This window comes from Fringilla coelebs (assembly GCF_963513975.1).
Source record: "Fringilla coelebs genome assembly, chromosome: 15".
NCBI classification, from domain to species: Eukaryota; Metazoa; Chordata; class Aves; order Passeriformes; family Fringillidae; genus Fringilla; species Fringilla coelebs.
This window is the reverse complement of record NC_140041.1, coordinates 7463678-7488021: the sequence shown is the minus strand read 5'-3', so window position 1 is coordinate 7488021 and position 24344 is coordinate 7463678. Positions and strand designations below refer to the sequence as shown.

Sequence of the window (24344 nt, the reverse complement as noted above, 5' to 3'; positions counted from 1 at the left end):
GATAAAATTAGCAGCTGGAAAGTGTAATCTTGCCACCACACTTCTCAATTTGCCATTCACTTTTTTCAAGCTTGTTGTTCAGTTCATGCCATTTTCTCAACAAATTTCCCAATTGTTTGTTTAATTAAAAGCCCAAAGCATATGTTGCTGACAAGTCTTTTATAACATTTTCATTATTCTCATGAGAGCTCTGTCTACCAAGAAACATCCCTTCCTGTCTCCATGATCACTATTCCTTTTTAAAGGGTGTTCAGTTCACTTATAAAATTCTAATTTCCAACTGATTTTTTCAGATATCTGAGAAATTTTCAGACTGTTTTGATAATCAGTCTCATACAATTTGCTGGCTTGATCTTCTCTGATAGAGAAATTTGTACAACTGATAGTATGAACATTCTACAAACAGAAAACAAACACGAGTACTCAACTTCTTGGCGCAGAGAATTTCAAAACTGTTTCACTCTTAAAAGTTTCAAATCCACACAAAGAGAACATTAACAGAAATTTCAAGATAAATTAGATCTAACAATCTGTCCAAAACTGCTTACAGCTCCTGAAACCATCTAGCTCTGTGGCAATAAAGGCCCTTCCACTGCCTTTACCAAGCAAAGGCTGCTTTTAGCATTTTGGAAGGTAGGCTGGAATATTTTGAGTGGCTTAAAGATTTTTTTTTAACGTCTTTGACTCTAACTGCAAATTTCTTAAGAAGAATATTATCATTATTTTCCTGCAGGAAAATCCCATATTGAAATTATAGAATTTATTGAAAGAATGCAGCCCACTGCCCAAGTTACCTGCTTTGCCATCAGAGATCCTCCCTTCCACGCAAGAATTGCTGGACTAGACCCTGAGGTGAGATAAAAACATACAGTGAGGGGAGTCCAGAGAACATCCCAGCCTGGGATGTATCCCAACCTGGTCCCAAAAGCAAATGTTAAACTTCCCCAATTTCCAGGTAAAGGGAAAAAAAATTTCTACGTCTGGCTCACATCCCCATCCACTCTTAGTGAAAGAGACAAATAGTTTGTGTTTTTACACAATAGGGGTCTAATTTGGAACAGGTAATTGACAATTATGCAATTAACAGAAAATGTGGTTTACCTAATTCACAAAACAAAGTGAAGTAAAAGAAGGAAGGAGTGGTTGGTGGCCCCATGTAGCACTGGCCTTTAAATACTCAGGAGATGCTTATTAAAAGAAGCTGCAAAAATAAACCTTTTAAAAGAAGACAAATTGGATGTGTTCTATTCAGCTGGGGGATGCTGATGGGACACAGCATATGCTTAATTTTATAAAGTTAACTCTTCTTGCCTCATTTTGTGAAGCAAATTTGAATACTCCTGTTAATATTTTGCCAAGACTCTTTTTCCTTTATTAAAAAAGAAACAGGGCATTATGCCAAGAGGAGATGCAAGGTAAAACACAGAACACAGAACCCTTAGAAAGAAATAAAGTGGGTCTTGAAAAAAAAAAGAAAAAAAGAGTCCTAAACTTTTAAGTGTATTTACATATTTAATATTAATGGCAGCATATTTACAAAGATGAATGTTAATGATGTTTACATGCTAAGTACAGTTTTAATATTCTGAGAAGAGTGATGCACACAAATAACTCAAACATGTCTAAGATTAAACATATGTGAAAAATGGGGTAAAGTTTCGAGTTTTAATCAAGACCAGAGAGACAAACATAACCCCGGGAGTTTCTGATTTGTTGAATTCCCTTTTCTTCTTTTCCCTGTTCCATTTAGTATTTCACACAAACCTTTGATTTTTCATAGATGCAAAAGTATTTTCCACGAATAAATTAATGCAGATAAATGGTTCTGAATATTAACAAAAATCCTGAGCTACACCAGCCTATAGTGAATTCACAGAGCATTTCCAGGGACTCTCAGGAAGTCATGTTTCCAACTGTTCAAAGGCAGACCTGGAGCTCTGGCAGAATGCAGAGCCCACCTATGTGGATTATGTCACATTTCTGCCCATGGCAAAAGGGAAAGAGACTCAGTGACAGAGGATATCTTGTATTTTTAATTACATCATTGAATTCTCCTGGTTTTGTAGCACCACAGTCTCTCTAAAACACAAAACTTGAGCACAGAACTCCAGTGCTGGTCTTAATCTAGTTTTACTCCTGAATATATAAATGATTTTCCTAGTTTCATGGAAATACATTTTTCCATTTCTTGATAATTAAAATATTTTCTTAGGAGCTGAGAAAATGAGGTTTATGCAACAAAATATTATGGAAAGAACGAATTAATTTTGCTGTGTTTATTAGTCCCTCTGTATTACCATGTAAAGAAAACGGACCCAATTGCTTTGTTTACAGTGTAGCTAAATGACATAGGTGTTACATCATTCACTGTTTTCTTCAGAAGCAGTAAGGCCACACAAAAAGCTGGAGCAGCGTGAACCTTTTTTCCTTTAGGGCATACTACATTAACACACTTACTGAAGGAAGGGACAGTAATGATCCAGTCAGTACTTATCAGGACAAAATTAGTAATGATATATAATCCCAGTGGTTTAAAAGTAAGGAGTTCCAGTTCTAACAAAAGTCCTGGTAATGCCTTGGTTTAAAGTCTGAGCGAAATCTGTGTGTGTAACCCTCCAAAACAGCTTAGTATTAACAAAAACAAACAATCAAAAAAGCAAAACAAACAAACAAATCTAGAAATCTGAACCAGAACCAACTTTTTGTGTCCAATGTCCAGATACCAGCGTTTAGATACTGGAAATCTCTACACAATTCTGAAGAATTGATCAACAGGAAAACTGTTCAGAAAGGTTAAAACCCGCGGTAAATTGCAAACTGTAGGGTCCCCCCTCCCTTCTCAAAGTTCTAATGATGTGGAAGCTGCATAATAATCTCCCTGTGAACCATAAACATAATAAAAGCTGAGGCCATTTCTAACATAATCTCTATCAGCAAGATGCCAGCGCTTTTCCAGATTTCCTAACGGGTCCCTGCTAATTCCATGCCAAAACTAGCAGTGGATTTCTTCCTTTTAATCTCCCCTAATGCCTTATTCGATTATTGTCACTGCTCTCCGGCCGCGCACCGTCCCTTCAAACCCTAATTCCCCCCGTGGAGCGGTCAGATGAGGCTGAACGGCGGCGGCGAAGCCGAGGGACGCGCACGGCCGCGGGCACAGCCCGGCCCGGGAGCGCGGGGCCGGGGCTGAGCAGCCGGGCCGAGCCCGCCGGGCCCTGCCACAGCCTCACCCGGGCCCGGGGGAAGGATGAGCGCCCACACCGGTTCCAGCTGACGACTCTGAGGGCACCGGAGCGTCCCGGCACACACCTGCGGCATGGCTCTGCTGCTCGCCTGGGCGTGCGTGGCTGTGAGGTGAGTGAGCCCCCGCCACCGCGCCGACCCCCGCGGGCTCCCCGCGGCCCGGACGGGCGGGCCAGGGGCTCTGCCGGGGCCGCGGATGACGGGGACTCGCCTCTGCCCGCAGCGTGGGGACGGCGCTGGGCGACCAGGGCGACGGGGCGGACCTCTACTCGGAAAACATCACTCGCATCCTCGACAAGTTGTTGGACGGCTACGACAACAGGCTCCGACCGGGATTTGGAGGTAGCGGGGAAGCCTCGTCCCCTCGGGGAGCCGGCGGGTGGGGAAGGGCGAGCAGCGCTCCGGCTGCCCGGCAGGAGGGAGGCGGCGGAACCCCAAAACCGTGCTGCCCGTGCAAAGCTGCCCGTGCCCCGCAGCCCCCGCTCTTGCGGGGCGGCTCCGCTGCCCTCGACCGGGGGTCCCGCTCCTCTCCCAGCCCCTCTCCGTGTCCCGCAGGCGCCGTGACAGAAGTCAAGACGGACATCTACGTGACCAGCTTCGGGCCGGTGTCCGACGTGGAGATGGTAAGGGCTCCGCTCGCCGCCCCTGCTCTGTTTTCCCGGGATTCATTACGGTGGCATCTGAGTTGACCGTCATTAAAGCAGATTACGAGGCTTAATCTCTTTGACAATCTCTAGGGCCCAGCAGAGCAGTTTGTCCAGAGCTGCATACAGCTATTTCCCGGCCGCGCCAGCCGGGGCTGTGCGCACACAGCCTCAGGTGAGGGGCACGGCCACAGGTAAAAGATGCCTCTTGAACCCTGTGAAGAAGATGGTGAGCACCGTGTCCCAGCACAGCCTTGCAGAACGCTGCCTGGTAGGAGGACACCGAATGAGCAGCAGCAGGGGAACGGTGCCATTGCTGACACGGCTGCCCTGGTCATGCTGGGTGCTCCCAAACTCAGGCAGCTGCAGACTTGGATGCACTCAGTCTATGTAGACAGAGGTTCAGACTTGGGTGCACGCTGTCTATGTAGACAGAGGTTCAGACTTGGGTGCACGCTGTCTATGCAGCAGTAGCCCCAGGAACACATTAAGTCATGGAAGTGAGGATGGCATTGCTGTTCCCTTTCTAGAGATTGACTTGGGCTGCTATTTTTGCCCTTGTACACCCCTCTAACACCAGCTCAGCTGAGCCTGCAATCCAGTTTGCAGCCCAGGAACTGTGGTCTCCAAGTAATACTGAAGGTTTTTCCACTGCTCTTCATCAGTCAAAGAGAAGGTATAACTTTGCATTCTTGCAAAATTTGCCCATGGCCAGCTTTAGCTCTGTTTCCTAAGCAACTTCTGCAGAGAGCTCTTTTCTGAAGCCTTGTGAAAATATTACTAAGAATTCTCCGGAAAAAGTCCCATTGATTAATATTAACTTGACACCATAATCCTACTGTGATGTGACTCAGATCAGTCATCACTTTGTGAATATCCAAAGGAAGCTGCAGAAGAGTCACGGAGCGTGTCTTTTTGTTTCTGGCAATTAAACATCGATAGCTTGGTCTTGCACTTTGAAAGGGAGACATTTGTATTTCCTTAGCCCTCAGTCACTTTGAATTAAATTAATATCTGTGAGAGTACAATGAGGTTCCTTTGTTCCTTACTCATGTCCCGTTATCTGTTCAATGATTCATTTGTAACTATTCTTCAAATAATAAGAAAACAGGATATGTTTTCATGGATGACTTTTTTAGTAACTACTTAATGATAATAGGATTGAGTGTTTAAGCAGTAAATGAAATGCCATTGACATGTATTAGATTATCTCATGGAGTTACTGTCCCCACAGCCACTTGGGACTGCTGACCCCCACACAGATGTCAACCCCAGTTTATTTCCCACAGGAATACACGATGGATGTCTTCTTTCGTCAGACATGGACTGATGAGAGGCTGAAGTTTAGTGGGCCAACTGAAATTTTGAGACTGAACAATTTAATGGTCAGTAAAATTTGGACACCAGACACGTTTTTTAGAAATGGAAAAAAATCAATTGCTCACAATATGACAACTCCTAACAAACTTTTCAGAATTATGCAGAACGGAACTATTCTTTACACTATGAGGTGAGAGCTTGTCCTTCTTTTGGCTGACCTGTACTTTTGATTCAATCAGCATTTTCCTACATACCATATTTTTTCATTATCTACAACTGTGTGTTCTAGGCTAACCATTAATGCTGACTGTCCTATGAGGTTGGTGAATTTCCCAATGGATGGACATGCTTGTCCACTGAAATTTGGAAGCTGTAAGTTTTTCTGTATTTTTCAGTTTGTTTAAGTAACACATTTGGTCAGAAGGTCAGAGATCCTAAGGTATTACTTAGTGACATAGCTGTAATTTTAAGTTGTATTTTTATACTAGAATTTTACTTTTTTTTCTGAGACTCAGACCATTCATATGGACATGGATTTGTTCACTGAAGGGTGACTGCTGAAGCATGTTTATTATTCTTATTTTTTGTTTATTATTCTTACACTAATGGTAGTCAAAGTTGATCCTTTAACAAATCATAGAACCTCTGCTATATTTACTACTTATAATTTTGAAAATATGTGGTAATCAATTTTGAAATATAGTGGTAATGTAATTTTGAAAATATTTAGTTGAGCTGTGGTAATCAATATGTATGTTTTATAGCATATTAAGAAGCGACAGCTTGTTCCTCTCGGGTCCCACTTCAGTCATTCTCTTATTGTCGCTTTTTTTTTCTCTTTGTCATTAAGAGGTTAGAAACTTCCTGGAGTAGGATGAATGTTTCTGTGGGCATTTGATCTACAAAAGGATTATTCTATTTATTTTTTCAATTGCTTATAAAATACATAATTAATAATGGTCATTTTCCCCTCTGTTACTCAGATGCTTATCCAAAAAGTGAAATAATTTATACTTGGAAAAAAGGACCATTGCATTCAGTAGAAGTACCACAGGAGTCTTCCAGTCTTCTCCAGTATGACCTCATAGGACAAACTGTATCTAGTGAAACAATTAAATCTAACACAGGTAAGATGGAGCCATGTGGAAACTACTGGTGTTGTGGGACATCTTGATAATAAATTATAGCTTTTTTTTCATATAGAATGAAATAATTTATCTTGTGCCATTTTAAAAAGTAAAACCCTTGGACGGACTATAACCAGTGTCTTAAAAGACAGCTTTTCAATGTCGTCCCATCAAACACAAAATTTGTTCATTATATTCTTAAGAATTCCCACTACCTCTGCACCCCAGTAAAAACAATGCATAAAATGAATACTATTCTGCTCTGTTTCCATAAGGTCACTTTACCTTTTTTTAAGCAGCTTATTTTTATTATGCACTAAGAGGTCTGTGATTTCATCAGAACATATTATGTTGGGTTTAAGCCAATAATGTTCACTCACATGTTGCCAGAATAATGCTGACATACTTGTCTCTTAACAGGTGAATATGTAATCATGACAGTTTATTTCCACTTGCAAAGGAAGATGGGCTACTTCATGATACAGATATACACTCCTTGCATTATGACAGTCATTCTTTCTCAGGTGTCTTTCTGGATTAACAAGGAGTCTGTTCCAGCCAGGACAGTTTTTGGTATGCTGTGTTGAGGTCTTTGAGTTTAGCATCACATCTACCATTCATTCATTCATTCCTTTCATTATTTGTTTGTTTTAGGGGAATATTCACTCCAGCTGCTCTATTTCCATCTGCAAAGAAAAATAGGCTACTATCTCATTCAGACATACATTCCATGCATCATGACTGTCGTCTTGTCTCAAGTTGTGTTTTGGATTAACAAAGAATCTGTTCCAGCAAGAACCGTGGCTGGTATTTGTGTTTTTCCTTTTGTCATTCATTTCATTCACTGTATTGAATCCTTTGTATCAATCAGACACTGCAAACCAGGGGGAATTAGGAAAGGCAGCTAGTAGGTTTCAGTCAGCAAAAGTAAATACTAGAGTCAATTTGCCTATGAGGGTCAAAATTCTTGACTCAAAATGTTTGGGTAGCCAGACTTGTTTGTGACAATTTTCAATTGTATTCCAGTTGTATTTTTGTATGCAGAAAGGGACAATTTCAAAGTAAATGTCATTTTTTCAAGAGGATTTTTTTCCTATGGATTTATTGTCTCATGAAACCAATATGAGTTAAAGCTTTAAAAAGAAAAAAAAAAATCACATGGAATGGAGTTATTATCTGACATAAGGTACCCCATCTAACACTCATTCTGGAGTGCTCTCTTCCCCTTGGTTACGAAGGTATCTAAACAACTAACAAGGGCTTTAGGTGGATAAAGATCAGTGAGATGAATAATGTCCCTGGCACATGTTGAAGTTAAAATGAGAAAGATGTGTCCATACTGCATGGCAGGGCTTTTTTCTTTCTTTCCAGTGGTTTGAATTAATGCTCTTAAAGCTTTGAGTCTCCTGGTTCATACATATCTGAGGTTTATACTCCAGATATGATACTACCTGATTTGGCTTCATGTTGCATCTCTGGACTGTAGAGTTCCATCCGCTATGTTTTGAGTAAAACATGCTTGCAACATAGTGGGCATGGAACTGTACATGCCTGAAGAGGTGTGCAAGTAGGTCTGTAGCTGATTTGGTAATAATTATGTAAATACCCCAACATGGGAATAACAGCTCCTAGGTGTTGTACTGAAGAGTAACATGGACTTGAGAAAAAATTTTATGAAAAGAGTAAAATTAATTCCTTTCTGTATTGTGGAAAATAGTGATGGCATTTTAAAAGATTATTCCATTTGTATTTCTCCCAGAGCACAGTCTGAATTTGTAGTCCTGACTCATTCAAAATCACATGGATTCTGAATACCTTAATATAAGGAAAAGAGGGCAAATTCCTTATGACAAAAAAAGACTTCTGGTCTTTTTCAGTGAAAAAGAAAATTTAAAAATGGTGAAGGTTTAAAATGCATCATATTGCAAATACTTGAATTATAAATTTGCACTTTTACTTGTAAGTCTGAAAGCTAAGTTTGAGAGAAGAGAAATTAATAGTAGAAGAATAATGATGTGCCTAAACCAGTTTTTCAGCACAAAATAATTTAAGGACTTTGCCTCCAGAATGGATGCCAGCTATCAGATTTCAGTGTTTGCATTATGTAACGTATTCTTCAAAACTTACCAAGAAGTGTTCAAAATGTAAAGACAAGGGTAAAGAATCAGCAGTTGCACAGTTTACCGACTGTAATTTGGTATTCAGTTTGATGAAGTAGCTTTCCACAGTGCAGAGCATTTCATCAATATTCACTCCACATGGAGAAAATTCTTATCTATATCTGTAAAAGAATAGGAGACCTATTCCTAAGTTAAATTCCTGCTGCAGTAAGTTTTTATTCAGACACAGAATATATCAATTTTATTACTAACTAGCACATGGACAGATTCTAATCTAATCACACATCATTTCAAAAAGTTCATTCTGGACCTTTGAAATTGAAATGCATCTCAGCATAGTTGTATTCCTTTAATAAAATAAGTCTGGCAGATTTGGGAGAAGTAGGAATGCTACATATTTCTATACCATCTCCTATTTGTATTTCATTAAAATGTGATAAGTAATGACATTGGGACATAGTTAACCTCAGACAGCTGGCAAGCCACGTCATGTGAAAGAGTTGCAGAGAAACTCTGAAAATAATGTCACCCTTTCTGGATGCTGCAATATGCTATGACACTGCATCCTTTTCTCTGAGCATCACTCATAGCATATTCTTCATCAACTCAACATGACCATCACAATATGACATTAAAACATCTTTTACTTTGCCACCTACCTTTTCCCAACTGCAGAAAATAGAATATGGATTTCTCTACCTTACTGTCTTTAAATACCCACCGTTTTTACATTCTAGCAGGCATAATTATAAGTAAATATGAGTCACAGAGGCTTGTATGTAAATGATTGAGTTTGTTTTTGCATTTTTTGCTTGTATCAGACAGCAATAGGAAGTAAGTCTATTTCCTACATTATTAATGCTGTACACTCCAACACAGAAAGAATAAATTCATGAATTCATGTGAAGAACACCATGGGGCCCATGAGCTACATGACACAGATTTGCTCTGTGAAAATAGATAAGCAGCTCTAGAGAAGTAGCTTTTCTGTCCTTCCCTATCTGTAGCTAGGGGAGCTTTCAAATCAAGATACTCTTATAGTGAATCTTAAAAAAATGTATCCAGTGATTAAGGCAACAGCTCAGGGGACGAAAACATTATTACTTGAAATATTTGGATCAGGCTCTGACTGTTTTTAATGTAGAATTTGACTGCTTTAGTGAGGGTTCTCTAAGCCATGTTCTGTCTTGTACTACAACAGGAGAAAGAGACGATCACTGTTGGGGAATGACAATGAGTGAATCCAGGTTTCTGCCAAACATTCTACTTACTAACCCAGCAAGGAAAATCTCCTTCATATTTTGAGCCTGGATTTTATTATAGCCATGTTTATCCAATTCTAAGAAGCTGTCCCATGTAGAATGTTGTTATCTTTCAGTCTCCTCAATGCATTAAGGAAGTTTTTCCAGACCTTTTAGATGCTGAATCCAGTACACATGAGTTATTAAAGGATACAAAATACTTAGGGATCTTGTTGGTTAGGTGGGATGTAGGATGACAGCTAAAATCAAAAAGGGTGTTGTGCTTTGGTTTTTTTCATATATATGAATTTAAGAGTATCAGGGCTGAAGCTAAGTTCTAATGCCCCCCAATCTTTCTGTGGTTTCCAAGGAATCACCACAGTCCTCACGATGACCACTCTGAGCATCAGCGCTCGCCACTCTCTGCCCAAGGTGTCCTACGCCACCGCCATGGACTGGTTCATCGCCGTGTGCTTTGCCTTTGTCTTCTCTGCACTTATTGAGTTTGCAGCTGTCAACTACTTCACCAATCTCCAGGCTCAGAGAGCAATGAGGAAGGCAGCCAGGGCAGCAGCACTGGCAGCAGCACTATCAGCAGCAACCGTACCGGCAGAGGACGAGATTGTCTCGGTAATTGCTTGCTTTTCTGATAATAAGCATCATATAGGAACAGGCAGCTGAAGTAGTGAATGCAAAACAATATTAAAGTGATCTTAACCTGAAGCAGATTATGTAACCAGATTCTGTCTATTTATCCAAGACATTTTTCTGATTCCAGAAAATGAAAGTACTTCATTTTTTTGTAGTGTTTATTTAAATTTGCAATATGATTTTCTGGAGAGATGTTTCTTTGGAAAGATATGTCAGGAAAGCCATTGGACTGTTATCCCTGATATTTCTCCTGAGTAATGCTGTAGGGACTGTGTTCAGGCAGCTGTAGTTCCCAGCAAGTCTGCAGAATTTGTGGGACAGTGTTCAATAGAATGAACATGTGCATTGGCCAGATGATGATGGGATCACTGTAGTGCAAGGATACAGACCATAAGTGAGCCATTTGGAAGATGGGCAATTAGTCCATACATAAACTTGGCATCTCTTACCTTACTGAAATCTGTGTTGGTGGAAGCTCTGAGGGGAAAAAACATAAGTGAAGGATGGATTTTGGTACACGTGAAAGAGAGGAAGTCTTTCTAGTATAAAAAAACTGTGTTAGAATTGCTTGCAAATTTCACTCTGTAAATCTCATGCTAAGTCATGAATGCTGTCTCACAGCATATGTTCATCTATTTATCATTGTGGCCTTCCTGTTTCAAAATCAGTTTTACTACCACCATGATTTCTATTTTTAGAGAAATAACAACCTGAATGACATTTTGCAAATCTCTGAATCCGTAATTGAATAAGGGAGTCAGTCTAAGAGGTGCCCATGCCAAGGCAAAACGTTACCCACCAGAGAGTAATTTTTCCACATTTGCTGATAAATAGCAGTTAAAGTTACAACATTTAAGTACTTTCAAACTAATAAAATCATAGTTGATAAGTTTTGCTGACTCTTTTTTGGAGGACAAGCTATCAGGAAAGAAAAATCAAAAAGTTCACCTGGTTTTACATAGCATGAAGAAAATATTGATAGCTGCTACATCTTGAAGAGGAACAGCAGCTTGGACCTGTCCTTCACACACTTCCTTATTTGAGTTTGAGTTAACCATAAGGAGGTTTACTAGAAAGGAAAAAAACTAACCAACTTTTCTTTTCCCTGAAGGCCCTGCTGAGCAATATGAAAACAGTTGGGCTGATTCTGCACGTGCTGCTGGTGCATTCAAAGCCACTGTGGCCACCCCCTCACAGTCCCCGTCTTAGGAAAACAACTGATCCAAAAAATAATCTTCTGCTTCTGCCCAGATAAGCTAAGAACTTGTTCCTGATGATAGGGCTCCTCCAGATTTACATAGTCTATGAATCACAGCAGACCAAGGCAGGCACCAGACATAAAATTTCTGTTGAACAAGTGTATAAAAGATAAAGAAGCTAAAAGGCTCAAGTTTCTTATCAAGGCCTTCAGCCTTAAACAAGCAAAGAGCAAACTGAAGACCCTCCTTCCTGTTTTGTAAATATTAACTTGTTAGGTTTTCCAAGTAAAAACCAACAAAAGAAAAAAGACAGCATCTAGGAATAAAATACACATCTAGGAAGCACCCTGCAACAATCTGCTCAAGAAAATGATTTCCATCTAGCTGACAGCATACAGATTTAGAAGACTAGTAAATCCCATAACATTTAAGCCCCAAAGTAAACTCAGTCTCTAAAACAGCCTACAATGTCCACAAAATTCTACACACCTGATCTTGCTCAAAGTAAGATAGGCATTTTTAAGCCCTGTACATCCACCACATTTTTCTTCCAGGACCAGTTCTCTATGAGAACTTCAGTAAGAGAAAGAGCAAATTCAGTGAGATAATAAAAACAAGGAGTACTTACAACTGAAGGCAAGATGATGGAGTTAAAAAGGTTTCTAGAAGAATTAGCTATTGGATTTAAAAGGTTCCCTTCCAGAAGGGCATTCTGGGAAAAAGGAGTGATTATAGGATAACAGATTTTAAGAAGCTTTGCTTTTTTCATTCTTTTTTTTTTTCCTCTTTGGTAGAGATAAGGAGGAAGGAACTTTTGTATGTTAGCACATCCATAGATATACTGCAGTCAGGGATATAATTTCATATGAAACAGACCTGAAGTGTCTAATTTGAATACTAACAGTGTATTTAACACAGGTTGATTGCATGTGTATGACCATTTCCTCTGGACTGTCATTCTCACTGAGCCTTGTGCTTCTATAGCTACATTACTGGTCCTAGGGCAGTTATTTTAAGGCACAGAGCATAACTCAGTTTCCTGCTAGAGTGAGGGCCCAGTCTAGATAAACATATTTACAGAGTATATGTGTGTGTATATATATATATATATATATATATATTTAATTTCAGATTAAATGCTTTTTGAAAAAAACCAAACCAAAAATTTTAAAATATTAAGCAGCCTTCTTTCCCCTTCAGTCTAATTAATTTTACTTAAAATTTTGCCGTATTCAAATAAACTAGAGTCTCTCATGCAGGCTTTTATAATGTGGAGAAAAAACCTGTACACTCAGAAAATAAATATGTCAGATGACCAAATTCTGCTCTACTGTAGAATGAAGGTAGGAGAAAATTCTGCAGCCACCGAACTGTGGTGGGGTCAGCAAGAGAGATGAGGCTGTTGCCCGTGTGCTCAGCAGAGAGCTGAGAGCCCAGCAGGCCTGGGCTGGCTCCAGGAAAGCCTCTCTATTTACCTCAGTTAACTGAGAGCAGGATTTGGCTTGCTCTCTCCATCAGCTGCAAGCAATCCCTGTGTGAAATACAAAACTATGGGTGTTCCTCTGCAGAACACAAGGGCAGCAAGCTGAGCTTTCATCTGGACCCTGACACAAACCTGTTCTTACTCATATGGTAGCCCAGCTGGCTTTAGCATGTCAAAACCAAATATCCTGTACATGCACATATAAAACCATGATGGCATTTAGCTTTCAAATCCATTTCAAATGCCTATTTTCTATATCAGTTGCATTGTTTCCTCTTGATGGCTTTCTTTTCCCAGGGAGATCCCCGTCCTGTAAGCTGCAGGGGAAGGGAATTTGTGATACTGTGTGGAGCACACCATTTGCAGAAATGCTTTGTGGCATGGTCAGGGAGTAACCCCATGGATCGAAAGACATCCTTTCCATGTGAGAGGCTACATGTAAAAGACAAAAGATTACCACCCTGTAACAGCTTGCTCACAGTTATGTTCTAAAAGACCTCATGTTTTAACAGAAATCAGCACAGAGCAGTAAAATACCTCTGGGAGATCTTCCTTCTCCCTCCAGCATTGTTTCAAAACAACACAGCTTGGGCAGGAAAGGTTTCTCATTCCCTTTAACCTGGCCAGCTGCAGAACAGCTGTCACTGGTATAGAGGATTTAGTTTCCTACAATTATGTCAGAATATATTGAGTTTGTTTAATGAATATCCTGGTGTAACAGAGTACTTCTGTCTGGATTACCAGCCACCCTTCAGTATCACCCTAAAACAGCCATATGCTTTAAGGTCTTCACTGACTACATTGAGGCATAATCCCAGCAATTTTTTTTGCAGGAGGGTAGTGAGAACAATATAAAGTAAATTTAATTATAGGGAAAAAAAAAACATATGAGCAGACACTGATAGATTTAAGAGCCAAATGTGGCTTTGAAAATTTAAATCTGTTTAATGTAAAAACATATTTTGATGGCAGAGAGGCTCTGTGCCAATTATATGTTTTTTCTGGCATGCTACAAATAAATGTTATGGAGAAAGTCTACCGTAGCTCATTCCTTTTGAAAAGAGAATGACCAGGGTTCCAGTCTCTGCTCTCCTTACTGCATATCTGGTTTATATGATAGCAATTTTAATGCAATGGGCACTGGGTATTTTTCAGTTATGCTTCCTGCCTATATAGATCTTTAGATTTTTCCATGCAAAAACAAATAGCTTTGAAGTAATAGGTAACAGCCTCTCCCCTTTTCACCTTCACTTGATGTTTTGGCTATATTCTGAGAGAAGTGAATTTCATTTCCTGGAGGTTAAGAAAGTATTTGAACATGGTTTTCTCCTGCTCCAAGTGAGCAATTTAACCTAAGTGATTTAACCCTTTTACTAAGGTAAGAAATGATGAAAACAGGTTTGCATGTTTTTCCTCGATGTTTCTAGCAAAGGTATTTTAAAACTCCTTTAGAGATGCCTGAAGCTAAGGCTGTTAATGACTTCTAAACTATCCTCAGCTTTTCATTTTGCAGGACACTGTTTATAGCTATTTACACATTATTTGCAATATACTTTTTTTTTAACCAGATCCCACAGATGAGACATTCAAAGAAGTGTCCAAATGAGGGTTTATAATGATTCTGTGCCATGAGATGGGTACTGACACTGCACAGGACTGTGTTGAAGGAGGTTCCTTAGTACAAAAGATGATGTTGCACAGTGCAATGAACTTTCCTGCTGGAAAACACTACATATGGATTGTTCAGTAGCTAAGGAGAGGTTTTGCAGATCACACTGGTGGATGTAGGGGCTAAACCATGTTTAACTCCCCCTTTGGGAGACTGGCATGCTGTTATGTCTGTAAGGGTTGAAATTTCTCAAATTGTATCTACTAATGAGCAGAGGCAAAAAAATGTTATATATTTAATTAGGCATTCTGCCTTTTGCAGACACTGAGCTCTGGTTCTAGGTTGGTTTGTGTGTGTGTTTTGATATAAAGAAAGTTCAATGTCTTTAATCAAATAAATATGAAGAAAATAAGAAATAACATTTGTTTTAAACTAAAATTTTAGAGTTTTTTCTCATAAACCTCTTTTTACTGCATTGCTAGCAGGAAAAAGAGATGTGAGTAAAAGAGAGATAAGGAAGGACATACAGATATTCCTTTTTTAAAAGTTAGCCAGTATCTGGGCTGCATATATAAGAGACTGATGTTACTGTTAGATCATAAACTAAACTGATAGTGAGAATATGCATTTGCAGTACAAAGCAACAGAGAATTCCACAAATATGAATTACAGAAGTCTCTTGAGGGAAAGAAACATAAGAACAAAGTGCATTCATAAATCACAGAATGCACCAAAAGAATCAGAAAAAGCAGACAAAGAATTTTATTTATTCCAAGGTTATGTGTGCTGTATTTTTTTAGATCTTGAAGGCAAGAAATTTGGTGAAAGCCTCCTGAGATATTCTGAATATAATCAACTTCTAGTGATATTGAGGAGGGTTGTGAGAGAGCTGAGCTTTACAGAGAGGATGAGAGTGTTTTGTGAGCTTTCCAGGGGATGAGATAGCTTGGCTGCAAAGCTCAATAAGAAGGCAGAGTGTACCTTCCAGGCCATCTACATCCCAGTGCTGCCAGTGCAGTGTGGTGGTGTCTCACATTAAACAATGGACTGGCAATCTGCTCTGTGCCACTGCCTGCTAATACAGAGCTGCAAGTTTAATAGCCTGATGGGACTAACATTCCACATGAGTGCAAGAGTACCTCTGAATCAAGGTTCAGTAACTTCAGAAAATCCATTATTTCCTTATGACACAGTGTGCTGTGCCTCAGGCTTCTTGTTCTTGCTGCTTGTAAAACAGTCCTTACTTGAGTGATTGGCTCTGGGAGCTATGCAAAATAGGCTATTCATTTCCATTTTCTCTGTTTTGTTAACATTTCATGATGTTATTGTATGTAATCTTTGTCAAAAGGAGAAGTTAAATCTAGATACAGTAGACAAATTACTGTAGCTGCTGTTCAGAACGACTGTAATAAGGAATTATATTCTTATCCTCAGGCCTGCTCACTGCCTCCTGTTCTTGGTTCAGCAGTGAATTCCAATGAAAAATATGAGTTGTGGTTCTGGGGCAGCAGTCTAGTCTACAAACAACTCCCATACTGAGAGACATCCTCATTACACATCTGAGATAAATTTGGACTTAGAATTCCATGTCCTGAGTAGGGATTTAGAAGAAAATAGATTTGACCCTGAGCTCGCTCTTATGGGGACACAGGACTGTTAAAGACAGTGAAAAGAACTGCTCAGGGTTTTTTCTTGAGATGAAATCACATTGAGATAATCCTCCTACTTTAGCAATCCCCCTTCTATAGGAATGAGATTTAATAAATATAAATAAAATAATGACCAGGATTACAGTTTTCCAAGTGCTTATTGAGCTGATCACAAAGATTTTCCTACTTCTACATTCTAAATATGTTCAGTACTAAACATCAGCAATGACCATACACTACAACTGTTCTACTTACAATTAACTCCATCACCTCAGCACTGTAATTCCTGATTCATGCTTGAATAATCCAGAGTAGAATTTGACCCTCCTTGTACCAGAATATTGTAGATAAAAAGGAATAAGGTTCACCTTAACACTTGTGTTTTTTGGAACCACACAGTCTCAGAAAAGGTCAAGTTATTCCACAGAAATTGAAAAACAAGATTGAGAAAACGAGATGCCTTACAACTTGTACAGTTCTGTTCAAAGCAGGGCAAGCAGGCAAATGGAACAGAACTGGAGTGCAAGCAGGAAGGCAGGCTCAGCCAGCCAGTCTGTTCATAGAGGGGGATTATTATTATTATGATTAGTGCAAGTGGACATGGATAACCCTCTTTCTGCTTCTGTGACACATCTGTAGCTCATCCTCCATTTAAATCTGTCTGCTGCTTGCTGTGTTACTGCAAAATACAAAATGAAACATCTGTGTTCCAAATAGGCACAGAGCAGGAATGCTTTTTAATACCCATGCAGAACATGACACCAGCCATATAATGTATAGAGGGCAAATTGGAAGTGGTGATTGGTTGTAGGGGAAGAAAAAGGGCAATAGGTAAAGGAAATACATACTGAAAAAGTATCTTTTTCCTTTTAAGTAAGGAAAACTTACTTCAACTCTTCACCTTTTGTTTAGACTAAAATCAGGTGTGAGAAATCCATCTCTCCCTAATTTTAGCTGGATACCAGTCCATTCATTCATGAACAAAAGTTGGCATCCTGTTGTAGAAATGTCAAATGTTCTGATTCTCTGACAGTAACAATGACTTCTGGAAGGATAATTCCTGTTACAACTATTTTAAGTTGCCCAGGAGACACCAGCTGTGCTAGGTTAGTCTGTTATCTAGAAATTGTGGCCCAAGTACAAGAGTGGAAAATGTATTTCAGAAAATGCTTCCTTTCCTTTTAGTGACTCAGTCATTTATCTGATTGACTAAAATCTGTTCCCATGCTTAGAAATCCTGCAAGATAAATCCCAAAAATGCTGACAGCAGGCTACATTTATGTGAATGGTTGTCATTAAATCACTCCCAATGAATGGCTTTGGAAATTGCCTATCTAATAGCATTTTTCTACCTTAAAATCATTCCAATGTTAGTCTTCCATTTCACTATAGATGTATGTGGTGTTATTTTAGGAGTTATTTACATTGTCCAAGACTTCCCTCATCCGCTTCAGTCATTTGGTCATCTCGTTCTGCTGACCAGAAAATCTTTATATTCAAATCCAAGAACATCTGTGTACATTGTGTGATTTTGTGCACAAGATTTTTCCTCAATAATCGGGGAAATGAGTTTTATGGACAAAGTTTTAGGCTTAAGCTCCATATTAACAGAACACTGCAGTACTTCATCTCAAAACAAACAAACAAACAAACAAACCATTCAAACAAACAAACAAACAAAGTCACTCACATCATCCCTCAGTATTTTCTCAGCCATCAGATGAATCTTAGAGCTGCTGCCATGCGTCCACAAATGGCCATCCTGGGATATGGCAGGAGCAGCAAGGTTTTTGAATATTTCCTCCTGTTTGACACAACTGTGAAAGTGAACAATTGATATCCATTAAAGCAGGCTTAGAGCCTGGGGTAGGTCCTGTTCCTAATCATTTCTGGAAGGAAGAACTCTATCACTTCTACTCTTGTGAAAGTAAAATAATGGCAACGTGCTCCCAAGTAAAACAGATGTACAAAATTAATATACATGTAAGCCTAGTAACTAAGAGGTAAGCTCTACATGTCTCTGAGTTCTGGCTGAATTTTCAGAAGAGTTTTAATACAGCTTTCTGAAGAGTAATTGGACCTGGCTGCAAATACTGCACAAAATATGGGAGCAATTTGGTTTCACTTCACCATAAATGAAAATAAAAATAGTCCCATTACAGCTAAGTATATTTTTCTTCAGTTGTATGCATGGAAGTGCTGTGGGAATTATGAGATATATTTAAAAATGAAGTTTTATCCTGGAAAAAACAAGAGGACAATTCAGCATTCATGTCTTCAGCAGCTGTTATGTTAGTCCATTGCCTTTTGTGCAGCAGTTTTCTGGTTCTTGCATGACTGCTTGACTCCATTCAATGTTTACCAAACTCATCAATGGGTTCAGCCAGGAAGATTGCACCTGAGCCAGCTCATATTGCTGTTTGATTTAATCTTGATCCATATCTGCACAAACTTCAGTCATATCAACCTACTACAATTTAGGTATACCATTACCTTGTTTCCCTTTTAGCTCCATCTTCTTTTTTTCTCTCTTGGAGCTTCCACTTATCACAGTGTTAACAATATGAAAAGCACATATTCTTTCATGGCTTTACTACAAAGCTTTAGGCCATAAAAATATATATCCTTTTGTATTGATGCATTATTTTTGTGATTTTCTGATATTGCACTATAGCAGAGAAGCAACAATAAAATCAGAAAGTTAAGTTAAAAGGTGGAAAGAAGTCTAAAGATCACAAAACCTAAGGCTCTGTATCCAAATATCACCTTTTTTTTCCTTTTTTTTTTTCTTTCACAGCATTCTGACTCAAACTCTAACCTGAAGAAGAGAGTGAACTCCATAGCATCTCAGACAGAGCAGTCTCCTGTGCCCAGCATAATATCAAATACTGCATCCCAGTGTCAGCCTCTGCCTGTTCCTCCTCCAGCCCCACCACAACCACCAGCTATCGGAGGTGCAAGTAAAATAGACCAGTATTCCAGGATCCTCTTTCCAGTGGCATTTGCAGGATTCAACCTGGTTTACTGGGTTGTTTATCTTTCAAAAGACACTATGGAAGTGAGTAGTGAATTTTCTTTATACTCATCTATAGTATGTAATGTTTACTTGGCCAGCATTATTTCAATTGTTCATTTACTGTTGCAACTCAGTTCATTGGTCCTTTCTGAGTAATACTAGAATGTTTCCTCAAAAAAATCAGCTGTGGCACTCAGTACAATGTAGAAAGGCTGTTTGAGGAGGGGGAATGTAAACACCTCTCCAACTCATGCTGCACTGAGCAGAAAATGCTCTGTAAGACAGCATGGGATGACATTCTCAGCAAACAAACTGATCTTACATCTTCTATTTCTAACCTGTTGAAAGGAATGGTAGAAATATCTGGTGAAGCTGTGAAGTGTAAGAGATAAGAACTTTAATATCATAAGATTTTCTCAGGGAGCTAGTACCATAAGTCTCCCCAAAAAGTTTGTTATATAGTATAAAAGATTAATAACTGCAGTATAAAATTTGTGAAATGAAAGTCCTTAGTTTTGTACATTTCAATACATTTTCCTGTTATTTTCCTATAAATCATACTGACTTATGTAAATAAGGCTGAAAAATCTTTTCTTGACTTTGTTGGAATCAGGCAGAGAGTGATTACACCTTTAGATATCCATGAGGTCCAGAAGAGACATGTCCCCTGCAAATTGAGCATATCTAGAATAATCAGTCAGTAATCAGTCATTAAACTTTAATTCTTTAATGCTTTAAATCTCTATTTTTTCCACTTTTTTGCCTAAATAAAGTTAATGGTGTCCTATTTCCTTGGTAAAAAATATATTCATTTGCCTCGTTGCTATAGAGTTTTGGATCTCACTGTACATTGCAGTCAATTTGATTGGTACATTTAGTTTATTTAGGACAGCCAGAGAGATAATGATGGTATTTAGATAGCACCAAATGCACAAAGTCCCTACATCAATAAAAACAGGCTGGAAATCTGGTATGAATGGGGATCAGGCTGTACCTTTATTTCCTAGATGAAAGGTAAAGCAGGCTGAGGGAAATCTTGTGGGCAGCCAAGAGATGTTGCAGTTCAAAGAAACAAGGCAGTGCTGATCAGCTGATTGGTGGCACCTCACCTCTGCTAGAAGGCTGCTGCTCGAGCAGACTCTCATTTCTGCCTCCAGGATGATCTGGAAAATGCTGTCTCTCAGAGATGGGGTGTGCTGCCAAGCAGCTTCTATGGAATTGTGAGGGCAGGAAGGTAGGAGACACTGTCTCTCACAAATGTTCCTGCAGATGTCTCTCAAGAGGTCACAGCTGCCAGCTCCTGGCCACTCCAACCCTGCCCAGTGCTAAATTTAGCATTTGTGCCAGAGTTACTGATCCTGCTGTTAAAATATTGACTATGTGTGCAAATGACTTAGCTCAGTCAGAGAAGGGAGGTATTGGAAAAGCTCATGTCTGATCATGACAACTTCTGTTTAGAGGCCAGCTCCTCAGCTTGCCAAGACTCCAGTGATTAAACCATTCACATTCTGGATCTGGAAATATTTGGAACATACTTGCCATTTCCCTTGGTGGTGATGAAATATTTACACTAAACCTTGTATATTAATAATAACAGTAGAACCAGGCTTTTAAAATACTTCCAAAATCTAGGACTAAGTGCTGACTATAAATATTTTTAAATGCTACTGTGTAAGCTCACAACCATGCTCAGAAGCTCAGAAATGATGTTCTGTGGTAGCATTACAGAATAACAGAAATCCAGCAGCAAGGCTTATAAAAGAGAACAGTATTGACAGCTGGGGTGTTTTGAATTATGAAGAATTTAAACAAGTGTGTAAATTTTTTTGAAGCTCTTCTTCCTAAATTACATTTCTGCATTTTTATACTCAGTTATAACTAGTAATAATTGTGATATACACTGCTAGGTTTCTAATTCAAACATTGTATCACCAGTTGTTACTTTCAGCAACCAGGATTCTTTTTGCTGTAAAAATACATTAAAAATATGTAAGCTTTTAATTACAAAGAGAGGAGATAGAAAAGTTGGGTGAACAAAGCATGGAGAGCTTAAAGGGCAGTTAAACTTAATTTTTGGCTCCCTCAGGCCCAATAAGTTTAATGTTTTTACAATATTATTCAGCTTATTCAATTTAAAAAGTGCATTTTGCTCAATATTTCAGGTATATTAGCTTTTTTAAGTTACTTTTTTGAGTTCATAGGACTTTTGCTTAGAAAACAAAAAGAGGAAAAAAAATCTAATTAATTTATTGAAATAGACAAATTTCCAGTACACCAGTTCCTGTACTGCAACTTTCTAGGATTCTTATTAGTGCAGTTTGGAGGACAGAAGATCATTCACCAATTCATGTGCTCAAACCAAACAGCTACCTCCTGTCTTTGGAGGCACACAGAGGATGAATCAGGCATTTCATCACCCTGTTTGTAAAAGCAGGTTATTAGCCCTGGAATCAAAGGTCATTTTCAACTCCCATCATTATTTTCTGGCCAGGCTCTTCCTTTAGCTTTGAAGGAGGAGCAAGAAGAGTTTTTTAACTTCGTGTTCTGGATTCAGAGCCTCAGCTGGAAGGAGCAGCCTTGTTAGTGTAATGACACAGAGCTGCATGAAATGAGGAGCTCTTCTCTAAGCTGTTTGGTACGAGTTCAATACACTACTAAGCAATTTTTTTTTGGCTTAGATAATGTGTTACACAAATGAAAAAGTCATTTTTGGGTACAGTATCTCATAAGATTTATGAGAACTTTGGGGACTAACTACTTTTGAAAGTGCTCCTTGGATAACTTTTTCTTCCCTTCCATTAATAATTTTCCCTTCAGGTTAAACATCTTTTATCTTACTATACATGTAAACTAAGAGGATGTAAATTACACAGAATTTTTTTGATTTGGAAGTTTGTATAAAGAAGAAGGTGTTTTTAATAAAATGTAACATTTGAATGTTATCTTCATAGACTGGTTTGGATTGGAGGGGAGCTTGAAGATCATAGAATTCCACATCCCTCCCATGGCAGGGACACTTTCCACTAGACCAGATTGCTCCAAGTCCAATACAATCTGATCCTGAAAACTTCCAGGGATAAAGCATCCACAGCTTCTCTGAGTAACCTGTGCCAGGGCCTCACCACCCTCACAGGGAGGGCAGCCAGGACTGCACAGACAGCAAAAGTATCTTAGACTGAACTCTGTATTTATACTTCCATACATACTGCACCAAGTCAAGCTTTGGAAACCAGGAAGCTTAGTAGCAAACTTTCATTACAAGATTTATATTTTTCTATATTTTAAATCAAAACCAGCACCATTCCCTGAAGGAAAAAAAAAAAAAAGAGAAAAAAAAATCCAGCTTAAAATAAGTAATTCACCTGAATGCTTTTTTTACATGGATGGGGATAACATTCATCTTCTGGTCTTAATATTTAAATAAAGGGTACAATTCTCTATTGGAACAAGTGGGAAAACATTCTTATTCAATAGCAGTCGTTCACTGTGCAACTTGATATGTGAGATATTCAGTGTAAATGGGTTTGCACTGGGGAGTAGCAATAGCAAGGCAGAGCATCAATTGTACTGGTCAAAACAAAGAAATGAAACTAGCAAAGTTCTCTGTCTGCATTTGGTTAGACTGTATATTGGTAGAACCTAATATAAACAAAGCAGTACAAAATGTACAAAATAACTGATGCTAGTTTTTAGAGCACAGAAAATGCTGTAAGATACTTCTAAGATAAGCCCCTCTTTATCTCAAAAGGTTTTATAAGTTAATGCTGACAGGTGCTAATTATAGTGATATCACTGTGCTATTTATACTATGAAAAAAATAAAGCATCAGAGTCTAAGAGGACTCTCACTCTAAGAGGACTTAGTCCCTCTCTATCTAAGGTGAATTAAATTAGGTGGAAAGTTTGAGGATGTAGCATCCCCATGATTTATACATGGGAGATGGAAAATTTCTATGGCACATTTCTATGGTTCATGTTCTCTGTAGGGTACAGTAATATCTGCCATCCACAAGAAGCTCTAAACAGTAATGAAAAAGACACATTTGTCTAAATTAGACAAATAGAAAAGTTCTTGAAAGAAGAACAAACCTTTCTGACAAATGAGGAAAAATATATTCTAGCTTTTTATTTTGTCATACAGCATATTTTGGCTTTGTATTCTGTTTTAAATCTTCCTAAGTCCTTGAACTGAATACTAACTTATGACAGTGACCTTGGTAGCTGAATTGCAAAATTTATTTTAAAATTTGCTTGATTTAGAGTGCAGAGTCCCCTTTTAAAGAGCTGCTAGTACTACTTTTGCCACATAACTCACAATGCATATGGCCAGTGCCACACCATCTTATGCACCTTATTTCTAAATTTTTCTATCTTAATTTTTATACGTAACATTATATTACAGTTTCTCATGTAATAAAACATGAAATAATGGAGTGAATCAAGTTAGATAAGGAGATGATCTTAAAATTTGGATGATAAATCCAGAAAAAGAAGCAGAGACAGCTTTTATGTTTGGGAGCACAGGAAGATACAAAGTCACTGAATGGACCAAAGTTGCTGAGTCCTGGATATTATTTGGATGCAGAGAACATAGCAGGATGGCAGGAGAAGAGTTACATAATAAGTCAAATATGCTAATGATGTCAGGTGTGAAGAAAAAAGAACAGAGAAAGAAACAAGTGCAGGAAAAGTATTTAGCTTCAGTACATTGGTATTGTAAAGCTTGTAGTACATATCATTACATCATTTTTCAGTTTAAACACTGGAAAAATAAAGGTTAAAAGGAGCAGTCATTGCCATACATACTTTACAAGTGAGCTTTGATGATCCAGGTAATGAGCATCAAATTCTAAGAGGATTCTCCTTGTAGTGCAATTCTATTTGGAGTCTGCTGAGAGAGTTAGAAATCACATGGGTTTGTGGGTTAACTCAGTTGTTGTTAACAGTGGTTAACAAGTCACACCTTAAACCCCTCTAAACTTTTCTTCCAGTTTTTTGAGCCATCAGCAATGCATTTTCGAAATGACCCTCAGTCCAACTAAG

At 38.7% G+C, this 24344-nt stretch overlaps 1 protein-coding gene across 1 annotated transcript; it reads left to right on the top strand.

Moving 5' to 3' along the window:
• Nucleotides 1–3316: 3316 nt before the first annotated feature.
• On the top strand, nt 3317–24343 carry GABRA6 (gamma-aminobutyric acid type A receptor subunit alpha6; the record flags this gene model as incomplete). The annotated part of the gene is made up of 10 exons (XM_084215893.1): nt 3317–3354; nt 3467–3585; nt 3799–3866; nt 5177–5397; nt 5497–5579; nt 6191–6334; nt 6755–6907; nt 10066–10325; nt 19084–19344; nt 24293–24343. The coding sequence occupies 10 exons, from the start codon at nt 3317–3319 to the stop codon at nt 24341–24343; spliced, it is 1398 nt and encodes a 465-aa protein (XP_084072019.1).
• Between the last annotated feature and the right edge of the window lies 1 nt (nt 24344).